General features: G+C 49.1%; 1 protein-coding gene across 1 annotated transcript; it reads right to left on the bottom strand.

Annotated features, from left to right (window-relative positions):
• Positions 1-890: 890 nt before the first annotated feature.
• LOC122386308 (SCY1-like protein 2) lies at positions 891-23,467 on the bottom strand (the record flags this gene model as incomplete). The annotated part of the gene is made up of 3 exons (XM_043375381.1): positions 23,217-23,467; positions 5,534-5,668; positions 891-1,073 (listed from the first exon to the last, which is right to left on the bottom strand). Coding segments are annotated over exons 1-3 (453 nt in total), but the record flags the coding sequence as incomplete, so codon positions are not given.
• Positions 23,468-27,707: the final 4,240 nt, after the last annotated feature.

Consider the following 27,707-nt stretch of genomic DNA (forward strand, 5'->3'; position numbering starts at 1 on the left):
GGCTTTCATATTGTTTCAAATCCACGATCAATGCCTAACATATTCTGACCGAGACCTTATGCCCAATGCCCATCATTTCCTTGCAGGTTTCAACCACGATTTCAACAGCAAATCCTACAATTTTTTGCTCCAAGCGCAAAGTGCGTGAACCATAATGATTTAACACGGCTTCAAAAGGCAGATATGTCAGGGAAAGTTGTATTTCATCCCGCTTTCTTCAAAATGACGATGATAGTGACTAATAATAAATATAACAAGAAGCGACGAAGTGTTGCCAGTCGCAGCTAACTAGCAGGCCCCAAACGGGGATAGATCCGCCTCATGTAGTGTTGCGTCAGCACGCTGTTCAACAAATGATTGCCAGTTGCCACCTTGTTAGGGGGAAGTAGCTGACGCAAGCAGACCACCCGGGGGAGCAGACGCACCGCCGATGGGTACAGGCCAAAGCCAACAATGCACGTGCCACACAACAAATACCGTGTCGGAGGACAGCACCTATTGCGCTATGTCTGGCGATATATAGACGCGTTCTCAATTAGTCACCATCTTTAGCAGCACGGGCGTGGTTTCTACGTACCTTCTGGCTGAAAGGAATGCTTTTTTTTATCAATTTAGCTCGAATGTTTGAATGGACGGATTGACAGTCGGAGCCCACGCTAAGCAGAGCTTGTTACGTAGACTGGCACCGCTACCGTCCGATCGCGTAATTCCGGGTAATGGAAGTATTTAGATGCCAAAGTTTAGCGTGCCCATCAAAGTCGGGCACGGCCTGTCCCACTCAGCTAACTTCAACTGGCTGCGGTTGCTTCCACCAACCGCTGGCCATCGCCGTCAGGAGTGTTGTAAGGAAATTCACAAAAAGTGTCACCACGCTGCAGTACTCTGCTCACCTGCAGTATGCCGTATTTGAGCTCTACGTCGAGGAAGGTGTAGTCTCTGGAGAAGCCCTGTTTGTCAGTGTCAGTCTTCTCGCCGTCGGCTGGCGGCGCGGTCAGGACGTTGGCCAGACAGGCGAGAACCGGCTCCGAGGCGAACGACAGCGTCTCGGCGCACTCTTCCACCGGGTGTATCACCTGGGGGCAGACAGACGCCAGTATTAGGACAGAGTATTGCACCACCTGAGGGCAGACGGACGACAGTAGGACAGAGTACTGCACCACCTGAGGGCAGACGGACAACAGTTGGACAGAGTACTGTACCACCTGAGGGCAGACGGACAACAGTCGAAGAGATTATTCTGCACCACCGGCGGACAGACGACGGACTACAAAGGGAAAGACACACACACACACATGTATTTGGTTAGGGTGCTCCACCAGTCAGGAGAAGAAATATGGAGACGTGATTAACACGATTTTTCGACAGCGGCAAGAAGTCAAGTTTTTAGTTAGACACATCCAAATTTAAAATTCAGTTAACACCAATCGCATAGTGAGCGCCAAAGCTCCTAGCTTTAAAGCATCACGATAATCCTTGAAACGTCATCGGGAATTCAGATAAACCGATTAGGAGTCATTTCCATGTAGTTCTTCATTTATAAGCTTGTGCCAAATCACTTTTAAGTTTTAAAAGGAATACGGTGAACAGTATGTGATGGTGGAGTTCACGTTAGCTTCATTATAGCTAGGGCCTCGCATAAAATTGTATCAGACTACTCTTTAAAAAAAACTCCTATGCGTATGCTGATATCTACTAAAATGTAACTCCGCGTAACCAGTTTAGCCTCAGAGGCTAAAAGCTGTAAAAGGGACGCCTCGAGGCACAAGGCCTGTCTCACTGCGTGGTTGGTATTTTCTAAAACCAAAACAAATCTATGGCTAGGTGTATTATCGGTCACGGGGAAATTATAACATCAAGATACGCGAGGCTCCATGCTTAGGATTTGGCTCCTCCGTTTATAAAAAAAAAAAAAATACGCCCAGTTTGGCCGCATAATCTGTTTAACGATAGACCCAATCGGAAAGTGAAGCATCGCGCGTCTCCGTGCTATGGTTTCTGATCGCCTGACAACAAAGCTTTTGAGGTATTATTGGTTTTGCAAGAAAAGGAATAGCTACCATGCAGTGAAATGAGGGCTGTTCGTCGATACTGTGTTTCTTTGTTTTGTTTTTTTTTTCTTTCTTAGTTGTTTCTTTGTTTTATGGTACTTCCCACAGCCGTTGGTGGTTGCTGAATGCACATCACAAACCATTTTCCGCGGCACCGGGCGGCTCAAGTGCCCGTCAGCTGGGATAAGAGCGCCGTGCCGCCGGAGCCACACACTATACCAATATCACGGCGAGGTCGGCGCGTGTTACACCGCTCCCCGGCAGCGTCCCTGGCGGCTCAGGTGGCTCGGCAAGGGCCCTTATTGCAGTACCCGCGCGGCATGATCGATGATTATGTTTGTGTTTCTGCGGCTCTCGGCGGTTTCATTATCGCCACGTCCCGGCACACTCGTTATCAAAACAGACCAGCCAACTGTTAACCACTGGGTTCGAAATCCCACTGGCTTGCAGATTGGCAGGAATTAGTCCCTACAATTTCGTGGAATTAATCTTAAATCCCTCACTTATTCCAGCACTTCCTTGATTCAAAAGTAACTGGTACGCCGTTCATTTAGCCGGTCGGCGCAGTATTACTTCCTTGAATGTCGGGTCTGGGACTCCATCCGTCAGCCCGGCGGCGGCACGCGGCACTCGGCGACAGTCCGGTATCGCTCGGCAATTAATCAGCTCCGCGGGCACAGGGCGCCCGCTAACGCCGTGCCGTGTGAGAGGGAGGGGAGCGGAGCGGGGAGCGGACCGAATCAATGGCGGGACGGCGGGGAGACAGCGAGCTGCTGTCACTGTGAGCTGGTGAGACAGCGAGCTGATAGAACTGTGAGCTGCTGAGACAGTGAGCTGGTGGAACTGTGAGCTGGTGAGACAGCGAGCTGGTGGAACTGTGAGTTGGTGGGACGGTGAGCAAGTGGGATTGTGAGCTGGTGAGACAGCGAGCTGGTGGAACTGTGAGTTGGTGAGACAGCGAGCTGCTGTCACTGTGAGCTGGTGGAACTGTAAGCTGGTGGGACGGTGAGCTAGTGGGATTGTGAGTTTGACTGTGAGCTGATGTTGGGACTGTGAGATGGTGGGACTGTGAGCCACTAGTGGGACTTTGGATCGTAATCAGCACATATTTTTTAAGAAGAACACGTCTGGTTTGTGCGTTCTTGGTAAAACACCTTAAAGGGAATATTTCACTTTCCAGAAATAGTTGTTTTGCAATGTATTTATGATTTCTTATGCTTAAAATGATCTTTATGATCAAAATGATCTAAATGATCTGTATTCATTAGGACACCACTTTTCCGTTTAGGACATTCTTTTCGGAACGATAAATGGAATATCTTTTCCTATAGGTCTCCTAGGCCTAGGCCCAACGATCGCCCTAGGCCCTAGAGCGATCGTTGGGCCGAAAAAAAACTTCTGATTTGTGCTAGTCTCAGCTCAAGCTACAAAACTGCTATTCCAGTTCAAACCCCCATGTTAAAAAAGAACTATATCCTTTCAAGGCGACTGAAATATCGTCAAAGAACCACGATCTTATTGCATTTGTTCATGTTTAGGCCGAACCAGCTGGTCAAGCACCTATCATTAAAAAAAAAAACGAAATGTTATCGTAAGAAGCAATGCAATGGAATGTATGAATTTAGCTACTTATGTTTCCACTACATTGAACTGATTCTCACTTTTCGCTTTTCTATTGACTTATTCATAATGCCTCTACTTGTATCTCTTAACCCGCGCCCCACTGGGGGGGGGGGCTATTTATAGCCCCCCTCCCGTTTTTCTGCAATAACTTCCAAACCGCTTGACGTATCGACGCCAAACTTTCAGTACCTTCGGCTGCATCAATTTGACACCTTGTGTCAAAATTTGAACTTCGTAGCTACCATAGGTCGGCCGGAAATGACGTCAGAGTGACGTCATGTTCGGCCGATTTCGACGCAAAACATCGAACCACGGCAATCGCTCCCAAGGGCTCAGTTTTTAAGCTAGATCCAATTTCTTTGCATGAGAGGACTCAGAATAGACTGCGCTATCAAACTGCTATCTCAGATTTTCTAAATTTTGAAAATTTCGAAAATTCTATACCTATAATAAAATTCAAAATTTACATTTTTCATTTTTTTCAAAAAGTTTTTGACTTTTCGAAAAAAACCGGAATATATGTGATAGAACGCATTATTATGACTAACTCTAGCAAGATTTAGCTAAATATCTTCAAAAATGGCCAAGTTATACGCATTATTGCAAAAAATTCACAATTATTAATTTTTCAAATCAATTTTTCGCCACGTATTTGACATCGTACGCCAATATAAATAGCACCATCGTGTTCCTGAGCTCAAACTGCATCCAATAGACACCTTTTCTGTTGAAAAATTATAACTTCAATATTTGACCTTTTTTGACCTGAAAGTGACCTGACCTAGGCTAAATTCGACTCAAAATGACCTCGAATGACACAGACGACATTAAATTGGAAATCTTTGGCCTAAATGGACCATAAAACATGTGTCACGTGACCTACGCATGATAAAATATGTTCGTGACCTGTGATGACCTGACCTTGACCTGAAAATCAAAATACAAGTTTGGTACCCCCAGGGTATCTAGAGCATCTATTCACGAGTGTGTGAACCAAAAATGAGCCTTATCTGACTTGTAAGACGGCGGTCAGAGCCCAAAACGTGAACAAGCCAAAACGCTAATAATTTTTACCTTGACCTGACCTGTGACGTCATCGGTGACCTCGAGGTCAATGAAATTAGGGTTCGCTCGACAGTTTTTCCGGGGCTATCAGACGCCGTTTGAATTTTGACGATCGGCCCAGTAGTTTCGGAGTTAGGAGGGGGGGGGGCTTTGAATAGCCCCCCCCCCCCCAGTAGGGCGTGTTATAGGCAGACCCCAGTGGGGCGCGGGTTAAGCCAGAGCCTTAAGTGCAAAGGCGACATTAAGCTGGCAGAGCCTTTCAGGAGCCAGATGGGATTCAAAATGTATAGTCATGCTTATTCAACGGCTGAGGTTCTTTTTAACAAAAGCTGCCGAACTAAAACATATGTAGATGTTTTAAATTAATATCCCTTTTGTTTTAAATGTCACTAAGTTCATGGACTGACTTCAGTGCAAAATAATGTTTTTGCAAAAATATGTTTATTTTTGCACGTACGGACATGGTTGTCATAAAATGTCGGTACCTATAGGCCTACTGAGTACTGGTCCGCTTTAGTGCAATTCAATGATTCATCATTTCTTAATAGTGCAGCCCTGTCTATCTTCCCAAGAGGTTTCCGTCCATCGTGAAACACATTGACTGACATGCAGGTCTCCGTCCCTCTTATTCATCCCCACAGGTCCACTAGCATGCCTGCAGGTCTCCGTCCCCATCATTTCGTCCCCACAGGTCCACTGACCTGCAGGTCTCCGTCCCCATTATTCCGTCCCCCCCGTCCCACTGACTGACCTGCAGGTCTCCGTCCCCACCATTTCGTCCCCCCTGTCCCGCTGACCTGCAGGATCCGCGGGTGTCGCAGACGCTCCAGCTGCTTGACGCCGGCGCGCAGCAGCTCCGTCACCGTCTCCCGCCGCTTGGGCTTGTACACCTTCTCGGCAATCTTCTTCTCGAACACGAATATCGACACCTCCTGAAATGGGACCGGACGTGAGAGCACTGCCGTCGGCCGCTGGACATCGCCTATCGGATATTGGAGGAACCTGACACACGCTGGACGGACGTAATGCGGGGTATTGGGCCCAGCCACCAGCGAACGCTGTGAGAAATCGGAAATTATAGGATGTGTCCGTAAGAGAAAATCGTTTCAAGAGACTTTTTGTACGTACCTGTGCACTTGAGTACTGATGAGAAATGTTGAGTGTTGTTTGAAACCTGACGAGAACATACCTGCCAACTCCGACAAGTGTGTTTTCGTAGCGTGGACGAATACCTAGCTATAATTAAATTGGATTAGAAGGTAAAAGCTGTTGATGTGTACTAAAAAGAATTTGTTCGTAGCACTTCCAAGCCCGCGTGCTTGCTCACACCATGCAAATCATACCTGATTCGTAGAGAAATATGTGATAATTTTAACATGTTAATGAAATTACCTAATAATGATAATTTATAAGAGCAGCAGGAACCGTAGTTATGACTTAGCCTGAACAACAATTGAAAACAAAGGTATAAAAAGGAGACGTTGCATTGCCGTCATGTCAGCAACATAGCGAATCTGAAAATGTGGGGGGGGGGGGGTAACAGTAAACACCCTGAGCACTCAGAGCAGCGCTGCCTGTGGCAGTGGCATCATAAATGTTATTGGAATCTATTTGGAATTTCCGCGCTGCAGCGGAAGACAACTTCACCCAAACACTCAATTAGCTGGGAGCACGACGGACAGCAAATGGCGTGCGGTGGATGGAAGGTAACCAACTCGAAACTCGGTCGGAAAGGCCGGGAGAGCACGGGAGAGCACACGGGAGACCCCTGGAGACCGACAGCGACCGGCTGGCGGCGGCTGAGCCGCTGAGGGGCGGGTATGGACCGTGACAAGGTCCCATATACCGAGCGTCGGCTCAGCTCTGTCCAGACTCGAAAACGTCTGCCTGACCTTACCTGAGCTCAGCTGGGCACCACTCTTTGGAATACAACAGGCGAGGTGATGTATAGTGTGGGTTACGAATGTTGGTTATGCGACTTTCGTCCCTGTATTGAGTATGGACACCAAGCACCTGTAGGTATTCACTGTGATCCTTTTCACGTAGATCTCCTAGCATTAGTATGCATTGTTCGAGTCCAGCCTGCGGGCGTCCGACTGAGCTCTCAGACCCCTCCGCGCAGTTCAAGTCCATCGCTACTATGTAGCTCTTCCCTCGCCGGCCGGCGGTGCGACGAACGGTCGTCGGACCCGCCGCCGACCCTCACCGGCGAGCGGCGGTCCAGAGAGGTGAACAAACAGAGCCGCCTGCGCAGCTATCAGCGGCCGGCACCCCGAGACTCGCCGGTGGGGATAAAAGGCGCCGTCAAAGCTCTGCGAATCACCCCCACTCGGCGCACAGTCGAACGGTGCGAGCACAAAGGAGCGCCGCAGCACCGCCGGGGCGCGGACAGCCGCGGCTACAGGCCCCACTCACGGCGAGTGTAAACAGAACGCGACTTGGCTGGGGGCGTAGAGAGTTCAGTGAAACAACGAAAACGTAGAACCATGCTAGAAATAAACTTCCGTTTAATGATAAATATTGTTATTCACCTGGGAAGGAATCATGTTTAGGACGAATATTCGAAACACCAGGTACTTTTTATTTATGGTAGCTTTCGAAAGCACTGCGGCTTTCTTCCTCAGCCTAGACAGTTAGACACACATAGAATCAAATCAAAATTAACAATTCATCCTAGTCGTTCGTTTCGTGATATTAAACATCGTTCGGATACGTATAAGTGGCACACATTCAAATTTCCAAAATTATGTGGTCACATGCTTAAATTAAGTCTTCGCTTCTTGGATGAAGAGTGAAAACATCAGGTAATATCACAGACGTCAGCAACGATAAAAAGACACATGCCTATCACATGCGCTTCAACATCATAAGCAAATCGTCAAAACGGCGAAACAAACATGCATACAAGTATACATATTACAATTCCGCAGGTCCCAGCATAGAGACACCCTGCACTTTTTCACTACTTCAGCACACGGTACACATTTGCCAGCGGTACACCGGGTTTCGTATTTAAAACTCTACCCTTCGCTCTTTCTATGAATATCCCTTCTTTAATCTTACGTCTCCTCCAGTCTGTTTCATACGCCAGAATTTTGACATTTTCCCATAGGATGGAGTGACCGGTTTCAATGACGTGCTTAGAAATGCCAGAGTGGTTGTCGTTCCGTATCGCTCTCTTGTGTTCAGCTTCCCTAGCCCTTATACTTCTACACGTCTCCCCAATATAAACCTTGTTACATTCACACTCATATTGGTAGACTACCCCAGTATTTTGAATTTTTTCCCGCCTGTCCTTTGGTCTAACCAGCATGTTCCGCAGGCTCTGTTACAAAACTTCCGTTTAGAAATAAACTTCCACTGGCACTTCTTTCTATGTACTTCTCTGTAACTTGTCATTGCAAAGAAGCAAGTAAGAAACAAACTTAAAGATGAACACACATACATACTAGCCGTTTTCACGACGGCCATCTGGTACACATTTAGTGCACATTTGGTGCAGATTAGGTGCAGATTTGGTCAAATTAGGTTCAGTGTATCTCTTAGTAGCTATGAGCTAGGGTTACGCTAATTGATTATATGCCTGCTTTGTCATATTGTCAGAGAGTATCATCGATTAAAACACTGTAAATTCACCATACGAAGGTATTTTCTGTAACAGAAATTAGGTGCAGATTTTGTCAGATTAGGTGCATTCGCCGGATAGCCCGTCGTGAAAACGGCTATTTTCCTCACAAGATAATAGACATTCGTTCAGGTGATTTTCCCGATAGCGTCCTATTTCCCCCCCCCCCCCCACTAGATACACCTCATTCCCCATTAACGATCCATTCCATTCAGTGAGCGCGTGGGATGCTCAGTATGCCGCCGAATCCTCTGTTGCCGCGGGGCCGGTCCGCGCAGCTGTGGACGGGTCAGTTCAGGCGGTCAGAGCCGATTGTGTCGGTCATCAGAGACAGGCCTGCTGTCAGCCGCAGCCAGCCACGGGCCGAACTGCCGCCGACGTCATCAGTCCAACCCGAGCTTTGTGCAGATACCCGTGAACATGAATTACTGGAGACAGGTGTGGGTTAATGCGAGATGACAGTCGCAGCGTTTTTTTTCCTCGGGGTACGCCAGACAGTTGAGATATGCACTTGGAATAGATGGCTACATAATGGATTCATCACTCCAAACTATGCTATTCATTACATGACACTGACTATATTTGTTCTGGTTTACTTTCACAAGAGAAGACAAGTCAAATACTGTTTCGGACTATGTCAAAAGCAAAAGCGTGCTATTTTATTTGGGAATATTGCTACAAGGCTCTCATCCTGTCTTGTTTCGTCTTCGTGTTTGTGCTTAGCAAAGTGCTCAGGCGCATTTATGCCCCCATTTTCGTGTCACCATTAACAACTTCTGCTCGCCGCGCCGCCCTGAGGAAGTTTCTCACAAGTTGCGCTAGTGGAACTATGGCGCCTTTGTAGGGTTGCCAGCATCAGGGTGAAGAGCCAATTTGTTTGCCTCCGGACCATATTCACCTCTCGCCAGCCAGCAAGAAGGCACTTTAATGAAAAACTTGAGTCGACAAGAATTATTATTTGATGGAAACCTGACGATGGCAGGGAATAAGCGCTCCTCAAAGACAGGTGAGAAAATGTGCTGGTACAAAGTGGAAGCTGGAATTCAAAGGAGTTTCACAGCAACTTCTCACTCAATGCAGGAGAGGGCCGAAGGCAATAGTGGAAAATTTCGCCCTCAAGCCAACTGATGCAAATTTGAAAGAAAACATTTCATTAAATAGATTTGGCTGGGCTCGAGAAAGACACAGCGCAGTGCACATGCATCTGACCTTGATCACTCTTCGTGGTCGCACGCCAATGTGCATTGTGCACATCTTTTCTCCATATCCAGGCAAGGTAAGTGCATAAAAAGTACATGTAGCTACTAAACGTTTGTTGTACTTACAATATCTATTTTTAGAAGATATTGCAAAAATAGCGAACTTCTCCTCGCTAAAATATCATTCCAAAGTTTAATGCCTTCTAAATTTGTCGATTGATATTCAGATAAGAGAGCTGAAATGGCTTTAAAAAATCTACTATACTATTTGTGAAATGAAACTCTGTCTGTAGGTATGTGTTTCTGTCTGTTTGCACCGTGCAGAGGGGTGCTTTGACGCCGTGCACAGGTCAAACGGTGCGGTCGATGGGGCTGAAATTTTCGCAGGGTGTTGATGACGTCACGGGAACGTGCAGTGTCGTGTTTCGAATCTCGGGGGGTGGATGGTTCGCACGTGGCACGCCCTGGAAAAGTGCGTATTTCCTCTCAAATTTGCTCAGTCTTCAAGGCATCGGCAGCCGGGTTCAATGGATTTTGCAACTAAAATGCATGACGATCGGCGGCGGGTGCCTCTCATTTGCAGATTGGCAGCTTATTTATTTTGCTAAACAGAGGCGAATGAAGGTGTTGATTTTTGGTAAATAAAGACAGTTTTCAATGCGCTTACACAAATGCGCCGCGTTTGCCGCAGTGCGCCACATTTGTCCACATGCGCTATTTTTGCCGCAAATCGCACAACTTTGTCAAATATGGTCCGATAAACGTGCAATTCGGTGGAAGGATGCATGACAAAACGACAAGTACAAATGCACCAGCTTTGTCGCAATGCGCCACATTTGTCACAAGGCGCCAGTTCAACCAAATACGATTAAGAATAATGGAATGACGCGAGTAGGAGAAGGGTTAGGAACTTTTTTTTAGTTTATCAGTTAATCTGATAGTCTGTGACCTCACATGCCCCAGTGGTAGTGGTAGTGGTAGTGGTAGTGGTAGTGGTGTGGTAATGGTAGTAGCATTGGTAGGGGTAGTGGTAGGGGTAGTGGTAGTGGTAGGGGTAGTGGTAGGGGTAGTGGTAGGGGTATTAGTAGTGGTAGGGGTAGTAGTAGGGGTAGTAGTAGTGGTAGGGGTAGTAGTAGGGGTAGTAGTAGGGGTAGTGGTAGTGGTAGTGGTAGTGGTAGAGGTAGGGGTAGGGATAGGGGTAGGGGTAGTGGTAGGGGTAGTGGTAGGGGTAGTGGTAGGTGTAGTAGTAGGGGTAGTGGTAGGGGTAGTAGTAGGGGTAGTGGTAGGGGTAGTAGTAGGGGTAGTAGTAGGGTTAGTGGTAGGGGTAGGGGTAGGGGTAGTGGTAGGGTAGTGGTAGGGGTAGTAGTAGGTGTAGTGGTAGGGGTAGTGGTAGTAGAAGTGTGGTCCAGGCCGATCCAATGTGACGAGGTGACCTATACGACCTGGCCTGACCGAAGGTGACCTGGCCTCACCCAGTGTGACCAGGGATGACCACCTTGACCTGACTTGACTCCGTATGACCCAAATGTCATACAACTAAGACCTCAGAATAGTTCTTATGTTCAAAATTTTCTTCTGCACGTTTCCGTCCATATCTCTGCTTCCAGACGACCGTTTAGTTTAAATCAAACACCATTCGAAAGCAAATTGGCTGCTGCCGTATTTTATGGCTACGCCGCGAAGCAAGTGGCGCAGCCGCTTGTCTACTATACTATTTGTGAAATGAAACTCTGTCTGTAGGTATGTGTTTCTGTCTGTTTGCACCGTGCAGAGGTGTGCTTTGACGTCGTGCACAGGTCAAACGGTGCGGTCGACTGGGCTGAAATTTTCGCAGCGTGTTGATGACGTCACGCGCACGTGCAGTGACGAGGTTCGAGTCTCGGGGGGTGGATGGTTCGCACGTGGCACGCCCTGGAAAAAGGTGCATTTTCTCCAAATTTGCTCGGTTCCAAAGCCGGCTTCAAGGCATCGGCAGCCGGGTTCAACGCCTTTGACAATAAAATGCATGACGATCGGCGGCGGGTGCCTCTCATTTGCAGATTGGCCACGTTATTCATTTTGATAAACAGAGGCGAATGAAGGTGTTGATTTTCGGTAAATAAAGACAGTTTTCATTTTCAATGCGCTTAAAGGGACCCTCCCACCTTCAAAAAAGTTAATGAATTGGCACGAAAGTGATGTCGCTCGGTTCAGAAAGAGCGAAAACGAATATCTACCAAATTTCATCGAAAAATATTCACCGGTTTTCAAGATATTAGACTTTTACTTTTGTTTACTTTTTGGGATCTCCGCTGTTCCTAGCGACTTTATTTGAAAGTGCGGCATTTGTTGCGCGCAAAGCAGCATATACCACCGCGTGCTACCAAACGTTTTAGTAAAAGATTTAAAAATCGTTAGATCTCCGCTGACGTCACAAATTCTAAGGGGGCATACCAATGCACTAGCCCCTTAGAATCCGAAAACTGCAAGTTTGAAATTCCATATCTCCGAATTAAAGCATTTGTCGATGTTGTGAGTGCCCAAACCGGTATTTGCAGGCCATGGCCACCAATTTGGCTATCTCAACTCAAAACTAATGTTAAGGTGGGAGTGTCCCTTTAACCGAATGCACCGCGTTTGCCGCAGTGCGCCACATTTTTCCACATGCGCTATTTTTGCCTCAAATCGCACAACTTTGTCAAATATGGTCCGATAAATGTGCAATTCGGTGGAAGGATGCATGGCAAAACGACAGGAATAAATGCACCACTTTTGTCGCAATGCGCCACATTTGTCACTAGGCGCCATTTCAACCAAATACGATTAAGAATAATGGAATGACACGAGTAGGAGAAGGGTTAGGAACTCTTTTTTAGTTAATCAGTTAATCTGATAGTCTGTGACCTCACATGACCCAGTGGTAGTGGTAGGTGTAGGTGTAGTGGTAGTGGTAGTGGTAGTAGTATTGGTAGGGGTGGTGGTAGGGGTAGTGGTAGGGGTAGTGGTGGGGGTATTAGTAGTGGTAGGGGTAGTAGCAGGGGTAGTGGTAGTGGTAGGGGTAGTAGTAGGGGGTAGTGGTAGTGGTAGGGGTAGGGGTAGGGGTAGGGGTAGTGGTAGGGGTAGTGGTAGGGGTAGTGTTAGGGGTAGTGGTAGGAGTAGTGGTAGGGGTAGTGGTAGGGGTAGTGGTAGGGGTAGTGTTAGGGGTAGTGTTAGGGGTAGCGGTAGGGGTAGGGGTAGTGGTAGGAGTAGTGGTATGGGTAGAAGTAGTAGAAGTATGGCCCAGGCCGATCCAATGTGACGTGGTAACCTAACCGTGGTAACCGTCCATATTTCTGCTTCCAGACGACAGATCAATTTAAATCAAATACCATTCGAAAGCAAATTGGCTGCTGCCGCATTTTCTGGCTACGCCGCGAAGCAAGTGGCGCAGCCGCTTGTCTATATTACTATTTGTGGTGACGTAGTTTCTGTCTATTACGAAGGTCGCGACATGGTGCTACGTAGCGCGGGTTACAGCTCACACCGTTGCACCTACCGCGCTGAAGTTTGCGCAACTCATAGAACAAGGATGGACAACGTGCCTTTGATGGGTCTCAGCTCGATCGGATCGATAGCGAGCGCGTGGCGCGTGCCCAAAAAGTGCAAATTCGCGTCATAGACTTCACATGCATTAATCGGCTGGCAAAAACGGGCGAAAACAGCCAAATTTGCCCGACACGGGTCCGGTCCCGGTGCAATATCTCGGTAACCGTGAGCCCGACCGGTACGGGGAAAACAGCATCGTGTAGAGAATCGAACGGGCTATCGAATGGCGTGCGGTGCAGGGGTTGGCACGCGCCACGTGCACCGGGGAGGACACTTTCTTTTGAAAAATGGACGTTTTGGACGGATTTTGGAATTTATATTAATTTCAGGTGATCGTCAGACGGAATGAGTTGAAACAGCGCCTATTAGCAATAAAAATGTACCGTCTCTCATGGAAAAATTGTGAAAAGCTAATTGATCAAAAACAATGTGGAAAAAATCGCTGAATTAAATGGTATTTGTCCAAAATGTGCTACTAAATAATTACACGGATTTTGCTGCTTAACCTGATACGTTTGACAATTGAAAATGCTATCACTAGAAAGAGCATTCAATTTTCTTCAAGATCCAATCATCACGTTTGCATGACAAGCAACAGTACTCTTAAAAATATAAATGTTTCAAACCTCTGCAAAACCATTTTTAGCGAAAATTATCTACGCCTTTCATTTGCCATAAAACTACGCACCTAAATTATAAAACACATTTGACAGGTTTTGAAGTAAAAAGCATGCTTATCAGACACGGGCACCTCGATGCGATGGATATTCTTTCCAAACCAAATCATTTAGCCATCAAAAAGCAATCGACCGAAATGGATAGATAACCAAACCGACACAGGAACAACCAAACACCCGTCAATCGAAAATACCCCTTTTCGCGTTGCGGAGCACGCAGGTCACTCTAGTATTAACTATAGTAGTTCCACTGAGCTAGCAGATAAACGAGCTGATGGTAATTTGCCCAGTGCCCATGCAGTCAGCACCTTTGTGGCCGCATCAATATCTGTTACCGTTCCGGACACAGGACAGGCGGCTATGAATCGCCTGCCATCTAATATAGTTTGAAAAGCTTTGCTGGCAATGTTTCAGTCATTCACAGCGATCCACTGAGGGCGCGATGGGCCACGCTTGCGGATTTCATTTGCGCGTGCCCCAGAAGACGGCGCAGTTAGGCAGACGCGTGATTCTGGTTAACGTTCGCGACCGTCGCCGTTGGCACATGAAATATGCAGACGTAAAAGAGATGAGATTGATGTTCAGTGTCAGAAGTAGGTACGGCCGGAACAACGGCATAGTACCTTCTAGCTGACTTCATAAGATATTGTTACAGAGGTGCTTACGCTCAACTAAAAGTGGTCTTTGATCAAGGACATAATTTTGAGTCTTATATATCGGGCAGGCGTAAATGAATTTGCGTAGCGTATTCTTCATATGATAACATTACATGGAAATGAGCACCTTCAATAAATATTAACCCTAGCAATTTCAAACCTAGGAGTGATATGATAGGCAGATCACGTAGCTGTTCTCATGTTCCACAAATAGGGTGTCTCAGCCAGAAATAACACATCTCCAACCTTGTCCGTGATTCAGCTCACACCACCGATTGATGTAAACAATCCACATTTACGCGTAAAAATCATCATCGTTCAGAAACATTAACAGTAAGCATGCTTCACACCTACGTTTGATTGTAAGGGCCTAGCATAGCCTCCGTCCTTTACAATATCAGCCTAGCTGTCACCAAGGCTAGGCTGACTTAGACGTCCATCGCGGCAAACAGACCTTTTAGCACCATTTACTGACTCACGAGTGCAATTACTGACAGAGCGCGCAGGCAAAAATGTCGGAAAGAAATGATTGATCGACGCGCCCTTGTTCTTTATTCCTTGGGTCAACAACAGGGGTGCCAAGCTCCGACTGGGGTCAATGCCCTGCCGAAATGCAAGAGCACTTACCTACACAGTGCGCGTGGTCGGCATTGGGCAAAATTATCCGGAATCGAGAGTGAAAGAGGACGTATGTAAGCACTACATAGCAGTATAGGATCGCATTTTTCTCGAAAGTAGTTGTATTATAAAATGTTATAGTTAAATGAAACCAATCTAGCACTATTGGATCGATCAACATGGTATAATATGAATGTCCACCTTTTGCCTATTTATGAAATACAAAACATCCAGAGCCCAGAGCTGTTCCGTGGCTGTGACCGACCTGCAGCCGTCAGCCGTTGAGTCATGGGTGCACGCACGCCGTCCGATGTCTCGCGCACGGCGCGGTCCGCGGCCCGTCAGTGGTCGTGCACGGTCGATGGCCGTTGTCCAGCCGCTCCGCGGCGCTGTCTGATTGTGTTACGGCCACGCAGACAGCGGATGGGCACCGACAGAAGGCCAAGGCGCTCTGCCTCCACAGGTTGGGACGCCGACTGACCGGCAAATGGGGGTGACCAGGCACAGAGTTGGCCCCGGCCGTCCCATTAGGTTATTTATTGGATGTCATCGGTGCCGCAGTGGTGGTGATCGCTGGTGCTCGGAACGACAGCGGGTAGCTTTGTTTGGTGATCTGTGAAGGCCCCTTTGATCGTGGCGTCGTTTGCAGACAATGGACACTGAGCTTTGGAAAGGGCTGCCGGTAGAGTGAGTCAAAGAAAGATAGATTTATAAAAGGAAAAGACAGGTTAGATCAGACAAAATTCAAATTGATGTAGTCAGCATGAAAATTATTCCACATCCCGGAGGAAATCGTAACAAATGTTTGGTTATTGTTTCACTTATACCAACTCGGGTACCTATAACATTCCGCTTAGTTCCGCAAGATCACAAAAGCAGTTTTGATGCCTATGCAGCATATTACGAAGCTGTCCGCAGAGGTTTGCACCTACTACGAAAAGGCGGAGGGACGCCTTCTGGTTGACCTGAACTGACCCAACCTAGCTCCGAAAGCATGAATCATTTTTCATAAAAACATGTGCCAAATCGAAATCAGGACCCTGACAAACGTACATCACAACCTCAATTTGTAAAGTGCTATTAGATCCCGATTTACCGCCTTTTTGGCCATTGACCTGACCTGGAAGGTCAATCAATGACCTAGTACCTTAAAATTAGGTAAAGTCGGCTTCCTCTCGTCACGGGCATTACGCTAGTGTTTTTCCTCCACGAAGTTCTAGCTTGGTCAAGAGCCGATCGGTGTTGGTGGGGGGTGGGAGCCGGGGGGTCCAATGGACCCATCGGCCCTCTCCCTGTACGTTGGTGGCTGGCAAAACACCGGATAGGGGCGAGGCTTAACCCTCGCCCGTAAACGGTGTTTTGCCACCTTCGCCCATGCAGGGGGAGGGGGGGGTTGGTGCGACCCCCCTGGCGTTTGAAAACGGAGCGTCTTAGAGCTTAGCGAAAAAGACCAACGGATTGCTCTCAACGAGATCTCGCGATTGGTGGTATATTTTTTGGTCCTAGGTCAACATTTGACCTACTTATGACCGGTCAAAGGTCAAATTTTCGGAAAAATCTAACTTTTTCAGATTTCCGCGCCGATTGCGGCAAAACGGTAAGAGATATCGACTTGAAACCTTCACTATCGTGATCCTTGATCAATTCTCTATCATTTGGTGTATATTTCGATGTCATACCTCTAAAAATGATGCGTTGGGAGCATCGGAAGTCTGCAAGGTCATTTGTGCATTGGGTCACGTCAGGCGTGTGACGTCACTGACCTGACCCTGACCCAAAATGAACTACAAGAAACAACCGACGATGCCTGAAATGGATAGCAAATTCGAATTCAGGGCATCAAAATACCCCGAAAAGGCATACAAGTGCAAGAAGTCATTACAGGTCAACCGAGGTCACTGACCTGACCTTGACCTTTAGTAACCTTCAAAATGTCAACGGACATTGTGCCAATGTCAAATCAGCCAGCTGTGATTCTAAAACAATCCATCAGTGTGTCAGGTCAGTCGGCATTTACATATACCAATGTGAAGCAATCTCCAATTTAGCGTAAATCTGGCCGGAGGTTGTTCCCTTTATGACGTCATAACTCCGTGACCTGACATGACATTGACAATTTTTTTTACCAAAAGTTGCGCAAAGGATGCCCCAAATGAAAATTTGAGCAGGCTATCTGAAACGGTTCGGCGTGTAGCTAAGAAAAACCTCGGGGGGGGGTTGCACCAACCAACCCCCCCCCCCCTACATGGGCGAGGGTTAAATCAGGCAGGGCCGGCGCCCGGCACAATATATTAAAAAAAAGCTTGTCATTATCATGTCTACCTGCATTAGCAGCGCCAGGACCATCACACATCAACCGACTCTGGATGCACGTCTTCCGAACAGCACGAGGCAGCGCACGACCTGCCCTGACCTCTCTGCGGTCACACTCGGAGCACATGCCCTCACATGGCGGGCGGCCATCCCAAATAATACGACTCGGCTCGGATGACCGGCCATAAGGGCGGTCATCTGGCCGGCCCCGGCGGCCGGCGCGGCCGGCGCGGTGGTGCGCCGCTGGGCCGGCCGGACGCGCCGTGCCGTGCGCCAGCAGTGAGAACTCACGAGATACGAGCCGGGAGGCGGCTGGGCGCCGCCGATTTCCCTCGGGGCGCCGGCGGCGTTGTGGAGCGTGAAACAGACGGCCGCGCCGCCCAGCTGACAAGGTTATGGATCAGCGGCACAGGCCGGCGATGGATGGGTGACGGCAGCGGCAGCGGCAAACGGCGCGCGGAGGGCTGCGGGAGCGACAACGACGGAAACGGATACTCGGGAGGGATGTGTGCTGGACTCTGACACGGATACTCGGGAGGGATGTGCGCTGGACTCTGACACGGATACTCGGGAGGGATGTGCGCTGGACTCTGACACGGATACTCGGGAGGGATGTGCGCTGGACTCTGACACGGATACTCGGGAGGGATGTGTGCTGGACTCTGACACAGATACTCGGGAGGGATGTGTGCTGGACTCTGACACCTTTCAATGAAGGTGCTCGGCTGATTAGATTCAATCCAGATTCTATTAGTTGAGCTGTTTTGGAATAAATATATAACATTTTTACTGGGATAAATACAATGACGTGAGAACGCGTTCACACTCTTTCAGTACGGTCAGGAATAGAGTCTCACTTTGTTAGCTGATCCGGCTTATTTTCCGTGATCCTGGCTATTCACTCAGGCGGAGAGAATCGGATACCTAATCTGGTTACTGCCTACAGAATGGTTCACTTAAATAGTGCACTTAAATAGTACGTCCTATAATGCGGGCTCACTTAAAATGATATGCTTCAACATCCAGCTAAACCAGCAATCCCTATGTCTTTTTTCATTTATTTTGTAGAAGTTGAGTAGATCCAGCAATTGCCTTTCTGAAATCGTGACTTACGATTTACTGTGCACTCTTTTACAACAGCTTTAGACTAATGGTTTAACAAAGGCCTGCGTCGAATTTCAACGACAGGTCTAGGACTAGTCTAGAACTTAGAAGTTAGAAGCATCTGAGATAACTTTTTTTTGCCAGCTGCAAAAGATATATTTTAATACTCCATTCACACTACATAGATACATTTACACGATACATACACTCTAAAATAACACGATGCACCCTAACACCGATCTACGCTGCGCACGAGGTACGGTGCCAGGTCTGGATCGTCCAGAGGGTCGCGGCTCCGTGGAAGGTCTTGTGCAGCAAAATCCGCCCTCATTTCCTCATAAATCTGTCTATATCTCGCCAGGCGAGCTGAGATGAGGCTGTTGGCGGACTTTGGAGGCGAAGGACACGGGTCTCCGGCAGTCTCCGCCTTCTCGCTGCACGGCTGCAGCAGCTGGCGGTCAGCGGGCGGCTTCGTTTGAGACCGCGGCGGCCACTGCCTTGGCTGGTGAGCAGCAAAGTGGGCTGTACCACCCAGCTCCTCGTGATGCCGTTTTACAGACAGACCGGTAGCTGTGGAGAGCACTGAAACGGCGTTTCCTCGTACGACGGCCATTGAAAGCCGTTGCCAGAGCCAAGCAGTCTCCCTGCGGTCGCCTGAGACGTTGGTGAGCCTTGCTCCGAGCTGTTTGACGAATGACCTCGTCGAGGGACCGCAGCTTCCTCCAGTTTCAAATGCTACCGGCTCAAATAGAAAACGGTCCGAGAGGCTCATGTATTTTCTGCACTTCCTTTGCTCGGCGTCTTGGGCGGCGGCTCCGGCAGATGCGGCAGTGGAGGAGATGTGGGATTCGGCATATGTATTTACACAAGTAGCGTCCCACACCAGGCTGGCTCCTTTCGAATACGGGAAGACCGTCATGCCGTCCGGTCTTTTGCCGTCTCCCCTGTCAACTCCGGTGGGTTCCATGATGGACGGGGCTCCAGCTGACAGAAGGGCACGCCGTATGACGTCATTCAGTGCAGTGTGTCTGGGTAATCGGCCTGCACTGAGACGGCACGTGAGAGCGTGATATCCCTTGTTGTCTGCGATTGCACCGCATTTGCATTGATGAGAACTACACACATCCGCTCCAATCCTCAACGCGATTGAAACACGCAGTGTGTCGTTGTCGAGCAGAGTGCCTAGATTTCCCGATGGTATCGCATGCAGCCAAGCACCACTTTCAGGTGTGCCGGCGCTCAGCAATCTGGCCCGAGAAAACTGGTTTGCATTCCCGAGTAGGGCATCTTGGAGGCGCTCCGCGATCACCGTGTCCCATGCACGCTGCTGTCCTTTGGCGTCCTCGTCAGGAACTTTCGAGTTACCACCAGTTGCAGCCAGCCAGTCTTCAACAGCTGATGTGCACTCGCGCTCTACGCTGATTCTCAGATTCGTGGGCAGCATGGACACTAGCAACTGATAGCAAGAATGCAAAGACGCCACGTAGCTTGGCAAAGCCACGTCCAGTGTTCTACGAAGGCCAAGTCCGCCATATCGTATCGGTAACACGGCTTGCTTCCAGCTTTCTTCCCCAAGGGTCACATTGGCGATAGCGGTGAGGAAGGTCGTCTAGGGGCTGCAGAATCTCTCGCTGGCGGTATAGGGGACTGGCCCTCAGCAGATATTGCAGCTTTGGTAGCCACAGGCTGTTGCACAAAAGGAAAAAGGCCAAATGAGAGTCCAGGATTTGAAGCCGCTCCAGCATGCGCTCTAACTCCTCCTTCTTGGCATTTACAGTCAGCTCAGCGGCGGCCTCTGTCAGTGGTGCTCCAAGTGTCGTAAGCTCATAGTCTTTTAGGACTGCGGCTCCCGGGATGACGCTGTGTAGTTTGTCTGTGAAACAGCTTATTTGCTCGGCTGTGGCTTCACGAGGCACGATGATCTCGCACTTAGCATGATTGAGGACGAGACCGATAGCAGCCATGGCAGGGATAAGCCGTTTCAAGTCTTCACAAACACTGTCCACATGCCCGCCGATAGTGCCGTCATCCAGGTACCAGCAGTTGAAGCAAGATGTGACATCAGATACAACTTCGTGGATTGCAAGGGAGAATACAGCAGGTCCGCATGGATCACCTTGTTGCACACCGGTCGTTGAAGTGATTTCAGTAGTGCCGTAGTACAGCGGGGTTGGCTGAGCATACGCTTGCCAGAGAAGCGGGTAGAGAGCAGGAGCGTGCTCACGCACCACACGAAGGAAGTGGTCACGACGCACCGTGTTGAACGCATTGGCCATGTCTACCTTCACCATGACGCTGTTTTCTGTCATGTGCTGGTAGAACTGTCGCGATGCGTGGACCGCAGCTTCGCAGCCCCCTGGTGTGCCGTAACCAAGCTGGACAGGGCGCAGATCCTGACCCAGTTGGGCACTCAGGGGCCGAAGACCTGTCCTCGACGCCAGTCGTCTGTAGACCGAGCCAACAGCAATCGGCCTGATGCCACCACTGGGCTTGCGCAGGGCAATCAAGGAGGCTCCATAGAAGGCAGAGAGTGCCACTTGAGGTAGCTCCCCGCTGAGGGCAGCGTTCACCAGCCCAGTCAGCGCTGTGGTGAGGCGCAGACCGGCCTCTCCAGCTGATCGCCCGGTCATGTCCTTCAGATGTGCGGGTCTCAGCCCGTCCAATCCCGCGCCAGAGCCCGTGTTGAAAGAGGCAATGGCTGCCGATACATCCGCCTCAGTTGCCGGTATAGGTGGTGTAGACCCGTCTGGGCGTGGTGGAAAAGACAAGTCGGGTGGACTGGGTGGATGTTTGGCCGTCAGACTTTTAACGGCTTCATCGGAGTCCTGGACAATGACGTCACTGGAAGCGAGTAAACGGATCGCGCCACGGATGTCGCCATCAGAGAGTTTACCTGAGACAGCCTTTTTCGGTCTGAGATAACTTGATTCATTGATATAATGAGAGTTCAAAGCTTAGGACAGGTCGTGCTTAGCCTCGGCAGCATACCAATTTTCCTGACCTCTCTTCTTTTGTAAGAAAAGTCCGCCTGTTTTTACCACTAAATAATGTTGCAATGTTGTTTACTGAGAACGCTGATCTTCGGGTTTTTGCATTCCACACGCAGTTCTGCTTGTTGCAAAGTCCTATATTTGAAACAATGCCGGGCGACGTTGAAACGTTTCCTCTCCCTGCAGAACTTCAGCGCAACTTTCTTTTACACTCCACGAATTTTAGAAACCACGGCTATAGAAGCCGTTGACACCGGTAGTCACACCTGTATGAACATACATGAATTCAGTGTTTCATCCCGCGTACAAGATGTACGCGGGATGAACATACCACCGAGTATGAGTAGTCGAATATCCTCCGTCTCTAGTCCGATGAACATTGAACGCAAGCAGACACGGTTCTCCCCTTTCTCCTACACCAGTCGGTACTGCTTATCAGTACATAGTGCCGTTTTCACGACGGGCTATTCGGCGAATGCACCTAATTTGACCAAATCTGCACCTACTCTCTTTTACAGCAAATATCTTCATTTTATGAATTTATTTCAGTGTTTTAACCCTCGCACGACCAGGCCATTTCTCATAACACGAACGACCAGGGGGGGGGGTTGTTACGACCCCCCCCTGGCGTTTCGAAACGGAAGGTCGTAGAGCTTAGCGGAAAAAACCAACGGATTGCTCTCAACGAGATCTCGCGATTGGTGGTATATTTTTTGATCCTAGGTCAACATTTGACCTACTTATGACCGGTCAAAGGTCAAATTTTCCGAAAAAATCAAACTTTTTCAACTTTCCGCGGCGATTGCGGCAAAACGGTGGGAGATATCGACTTGAAACCTTCACTATCGTGTTTCTTGATCAATTCTCTATCGTTTGGTATGTATTTCGTTTCCCTAGCTCTAAAAATGGCGCGTTGGGAGCGCCGGAAGTCGGCAAGGTCACAGTCGGCGGCAGAAATTCGAAAAATCAAAATTTAAATTTTTGAAATCTGATTGTATTTTTGGATTTGGGAGGTCCATTTGCTCCCTATAGAAGCTAATATTGCTGCATATTCCCATTGAGGTGACAAGAATTAGCAAAATAGTGGTTCGGGCGCTTTTCAAAAATAGTACCGGACGCTGTTCCTCTTGTGACGTCATAGCTCCGTGACCTGACCTGACCCGGTCAATTTTCTTGCACCACACGATAGCCAATGCTTGCCCCAACATGCATGGGAAGTTTCATCATGATCCATCAAACAATGTGGGTATCACCGGCAGAAAACCTAGGGATTCGGCGCACACGTTTGGTAACTGTCGGCCGGAGGCTGTACCTCTTATGACGTGATAACTCCGTGACCTGACATGACCCGATCAATTTTTTTTTCGGCAAAGATGCGCAAAGGTTGCCCCAGAGGGTATTGAAAATTTCAGCCCGCTACGACAAGCCGTTTAGCGTGCACTTCGAAAAAACCTCAGGGGGGGGGGTTGATACACCCCCCCCCCCCCTAGGCGTTCTAGGGTTAATCGATGATACTCTCTAATAATATGACAAAGCAGGCATATAAGCAATTAGTGCAACCCAAGCGTATAGCTACTAAGAGATACACTAAACCTAATTTGACCAAATATGCACCTAATCTGCACCAAATGCGCACCAAATGTGTACCAGATGGCCGTCGTGAAAACGGCTAATACCTGCTGCGTGAATAGCTAGTTGCCCACGCCGCCTCCCCGCCCGAGCGTCAGGACCCACCTTGCCGTCGTTTTTGCGGTGGCCCTCGTAGACTCTCCAGGCGCCCTCTGGGCCTCCGGTGGCCACCTGCTTCCCCATCTCGTACAGGTTTTTGATGGGGTTGCCATCGGTGCGAGTGCCTCCCAGTTTGAACATGGCGGCACAGTCCCGGCCGCGCGGCCCGCTCCGTCGAATGGGACGCGTCCGCCGCCGACTGGGGCGCGCGTGCCGACCACGGCGTGGGCCCGGCGGAGCGCGCAACAAGTCGGTGCCGACGGAGCAACTGGTGCCCGGTGTCGGCCGGCGCCGACCGGGTCGGGGGCGCGCCGGCGCCGGCTTCGATCGCCGCCACGCGCCACCTGCACCAATGGGGATAGCATGTGTCGATGGTGTGTCCTTACCTGTCCGCTCGCGGCGCCACCTGCAGCAGTGGGGATAGCATGTGTCGATGGTGTGTCCTTACCTGTCCGCTCGCGGCGCCACCTGCACCAATGGGGATAGCATGTGTCGATGGTGTGTCCTTACCTGTCCGCTCGCGGCGCCACCTGCACCAATGGGGATAGCATGTGTCGATGGTGTGTCATTACCTGTCCGCTCGCGGCGCCACCTGCACCAATGGGGATAGCATGTGTCGATGGTGTGTCCTTACCTGTCCACTCGCGGCGCCACCTGCACCAATGGGGATAGCATGTGTCGATGGTGTGTCCTTACCTGTCCGCTCGCGGCGCCACCTGCAGCAGTGGGGATAGCATGTGTCGATGGTGTGTCCTTACCTGTCCGCTCGCGGCGCCACCTGCAGCAGTGGGGATAGCATGTGTCGATGGTGTGTTCTTACCTGTCCGCTCGCGGCGCCACCTGCACCAATGGCGATAGCATGTGTCGATGGTGTGTCCTTACCTGTTCGCTCGGCGCCACCTGCAGCAGTAGGGACGGTGCGTCGCTGGTGCGTCTTGACCTCACTTGCCTGTGCGATAGTGCCGCCACCTGCTCATCGTTAGAATGGTGTGTTGATGTTAATCATTACCTGCCTTTGAAATGGTGTGGCGATTGTATATCATTAACTGACTGTGCTACGGCCTGTCCCGTAGCTCAGTTGGTAGAGCACCGGACTCCCGGTAGTGAGAGCCCGGGTTCGAGTCGCTCCGGCGCTCGATATTGGAGACTCCTGACGGGGATGGTCTGCGGTTGGTGGTAGCAACCGCAGCCAGTTGAAGTCAATTGAGTGGGACAGGTCGTGTCCGGCTTTGAAGGGCACGTTAAACTTTGGCATCTAAATTCTCCCGTTACCCGGAATTGCGCGATCGGACGGTAGGGGTCGGGGTCTACGCAACAAGCTCTGCTTAGCGTGGGCCCCGGCTCTGTCAATCCGTCCATTCAAACATTCGAGCTAAATTTATTTAAAAAAAAACTGCCGTTGGAATGGTGTATTCTTACCTGCCGTTGGAATTGTGTGTCCTTACTCGTACCTGTGCGGTACTGACACCACCTGCCAATTCCCATTCGATGGTGTGTCGATGATGTACCATAGAAACACCACCTCATGGTCCCAGTTCCGCCAGATGATCCAATGGGACTGCGGCGATGCAGCGTGGTTTTCTACCATTTCAACATGTGGGCATAGCTTTCAAGCACATTCTGTCTTCCGTGGTGCACTGAGCACAATCAGCTCCGCGAGTCGGCCAGAGGCTTACAAACGTTTCATTTCTGTCTGACCAATAGCACGCGCACTGCAGGGGGGGGTTGTTTTCAACCCCCCCCCTGTGGTTTTTCGCAAATCGCGAGAAAACGGCGGCGCGTAGCGCCGCCAAATTTTGCATACCTGTTCTCCCAACTTTTGCACACCTTGAGTAAAAATTTTGACCCCAGGTGACCTATGGTCAGGTCACCAGGTCAGGTCAAGTGACCCTACCTCGAAACGTAAATTTCGAAGTTTGCAATCCCACCAAGCCTACAGTTGTTGAGATATGATCGTGAAACCCACAGGAAATAGTAAAGTCATCACGAGCTACAACTTGTATATCTCGGAATTTTTATATCGATGACCTAAGGTCAGGTCATTTTTGCGACCGGCCCATTATAAGTCAATGGGAGAAATTTCAACTTACTCTGAATGCCATCCTATGACTTCAATACGCTCAGGATCATAGTATTACAGGTCCCTGTTGGTGATTTCACCGAAACATATCACTTATGACCTTTGGAAGGTGATCTCCAGGTCATCTTAGGTCACCTGAGGTCACCAGCGGTTTTTCTTCAATAACTTGAGATTGAATAGAGATAGAGACTCCGTTCGACGTTTATCGTGTTTTTCTCGTCAATGCGGATCGAATGATATGCAACATGACCTATTTCGGTCAGGTCATGACCTTGACCTGAGGTCAAATTTTCCACTTGACCTTTCGAGGTCATATTATATATCATTCGATGCGTCTTGACGAGCTAAGAACGATGGCGTTCGAATCGATCCTCTGTCTTGTGTGCAAGACAAGTTATTCAAGAAAAACTACCGCGAAATTCCTGTTGTGAAAATCGTAACATTTTGTCTTCGGTGACCTCTGGTGACCTCGTTTTTGACCTGACCCAAAAATGATCTTAGTATTTCTTGTACATCTCATCTCAACCTATCCAACGCCGTTTACCGCTTGTCGCTACGTTGCGCCGTTTTCGAGATCTCAGGGGGGGTTGTTTTCAACCCCCCCCCCCCCCTGCAGTTCGTGTTCGGCTCAGACCCGCTGCAGTGCGCGTGATAGGAATGAAAATTGCTTTGTTTCCCCTAAAACTAAGTTGGGCCCAGCTTGAAAATAGTCTAGGTTAACTGAAAATAACCATTACAGTCGATCGGCAACAGAAAATGACATGATAAATGGCATGGACCAGTGACAAACTTTTTTTTCCGTTTTAGATGCAGCTTCCTAACGCGCGCCCGGTTGAGGTCTGTCAGGTTCCACGTCCTTGGGGGGGGGGGGGGCAAAGGGCCTCCTTCGTATCTCCGGAACCAATAGCCGGATCGGAAAAATTCAAACGGCATTCGAAAGAGCTCATCGAGATGCATAATACATGTATAGGACATTGATGACCTTGATATTTGACCTGTGACGTCACAGGGAGGTCAAAAAAGTGGAAGGAGAATGTTTATCGATGTATGTGAGATATGTCTGATTCATGTGAACTTATCTGCATTGATGAACATGTGCATGTAACCTTGTTGGGCCCATGTGGCCTGTTATTGCATGGAAATATATGTTAGGTATGTTATGTAAATCAGTCCAATTTACAATGACGAGAAGTCGGTCATAAAAATGAAATCTAGGTTTCCAAAATGAGTCTGGATATGCTGTATATGATAGATCTGGCATGTGGATAATCACCTGAGTGAATGATGACCTATGACGTCACAACAGAGGTCAGCCTCGACCAATCAGAAAACACTTTCGTGAATCGTAAGAAAAGGCATGTTAAATTGTGAATATTCGAGTCTTTATGAAGACATGTAATATATATGCAACCACAGAAACGTCCTCGACCATTTTTCTTGGACCTATGACGTCACAGGAAGGTCAAATAAGGTTAAATTGTACTGGTTTACAACGGAAACAGTTTTTACGTAAAAGTGACTTTAGTTACTCACGTTCAGTCGGGAAGAAGCTGATACGTATCATAAATACGACTCCTGACTGATACTTGGGACCTAATTATTTCAGGAGTTGTGTAAAATTGATGTACGGAGAGGTAATGAAAGTTTCAAGTCGAAAATCGCAGCCGTTTTTGAGTTATCTGCGAAAAACCGCAAGGGGACCCTTTGCCCCCTCCCCCCCCCCCAACGGGTCAAGGCTAACACTCCAGTACCATAAAAGTATGTGCGTCTGTGTAAGCACGGTTTTCAAAGTGTTCATTTCATCATTTATCTCTTTAAGATGACATTTTTTCTTTTAAAAAATGCAGACATCATTCTGACCAGATTTAATCAGGAGAAGACGATAAGTTGTCTGTCTTCACGCTGTCCGACCGGTAGCGTGTGGCGCCCTCTCCGGCACCTCTGAAGGCAGACCCAGTCACCCAGGTCGGCCGACAAAGTGGCGGCGCTGCCGGCTGCTTACTGTGTGCACTGTGCACTGTGCAGTGAGGGGCGCTGCCGGCTGCTTACTGTGTGCAGTGAGGGGCGCTGCCGGCTGTTCACTGTGTGCAGTGAGCGGCTCTGCCGGCTGCTTACTGCGTGCAGTGAGGGGCGCTGCCGGCTGCTTACTGTGTGCATTGAGCGGTGCTGCCGGCCGTGTAGGCACTGTGTGCAGTGAGCGGTGCAGTGAGCTCCTACCGCGGGGCACTGCACGCAACGCGTCGTGGTCGGTGGCTGGGGTCCTCGTGTCCCTCCTCTTGGAACCATGGCTTCTAATGTCTAACAAATAGCGCACGGCCACACTCCCACTGGTGGATCCAGATAATTGCGTTTGGGGAGGGGGAGGGGTAACTCATGCAGGAGCCAAACTTAGGGTTCCCCTAAATCCTGTTTTCTCA

This window comes from Amphibalanus amphitrite, unplaced genomic scaffold, assembly GCF_019059575.1.
Source record: "Amphibalanus amphitrite isolate SeventyFive unplaced genomic scaffold, NRLGWU_Aamphi_draft 000246F_arrow, whole genome shotgun sequence".
Classification (NCBI taxonomy): domain Eukaryota; kingdom Metazoa; phylum Arthropoda; class Thecostraca; order Balanomorpha; family Balanidae; genus Amphibalanus; species Amphibalanus amphitrite.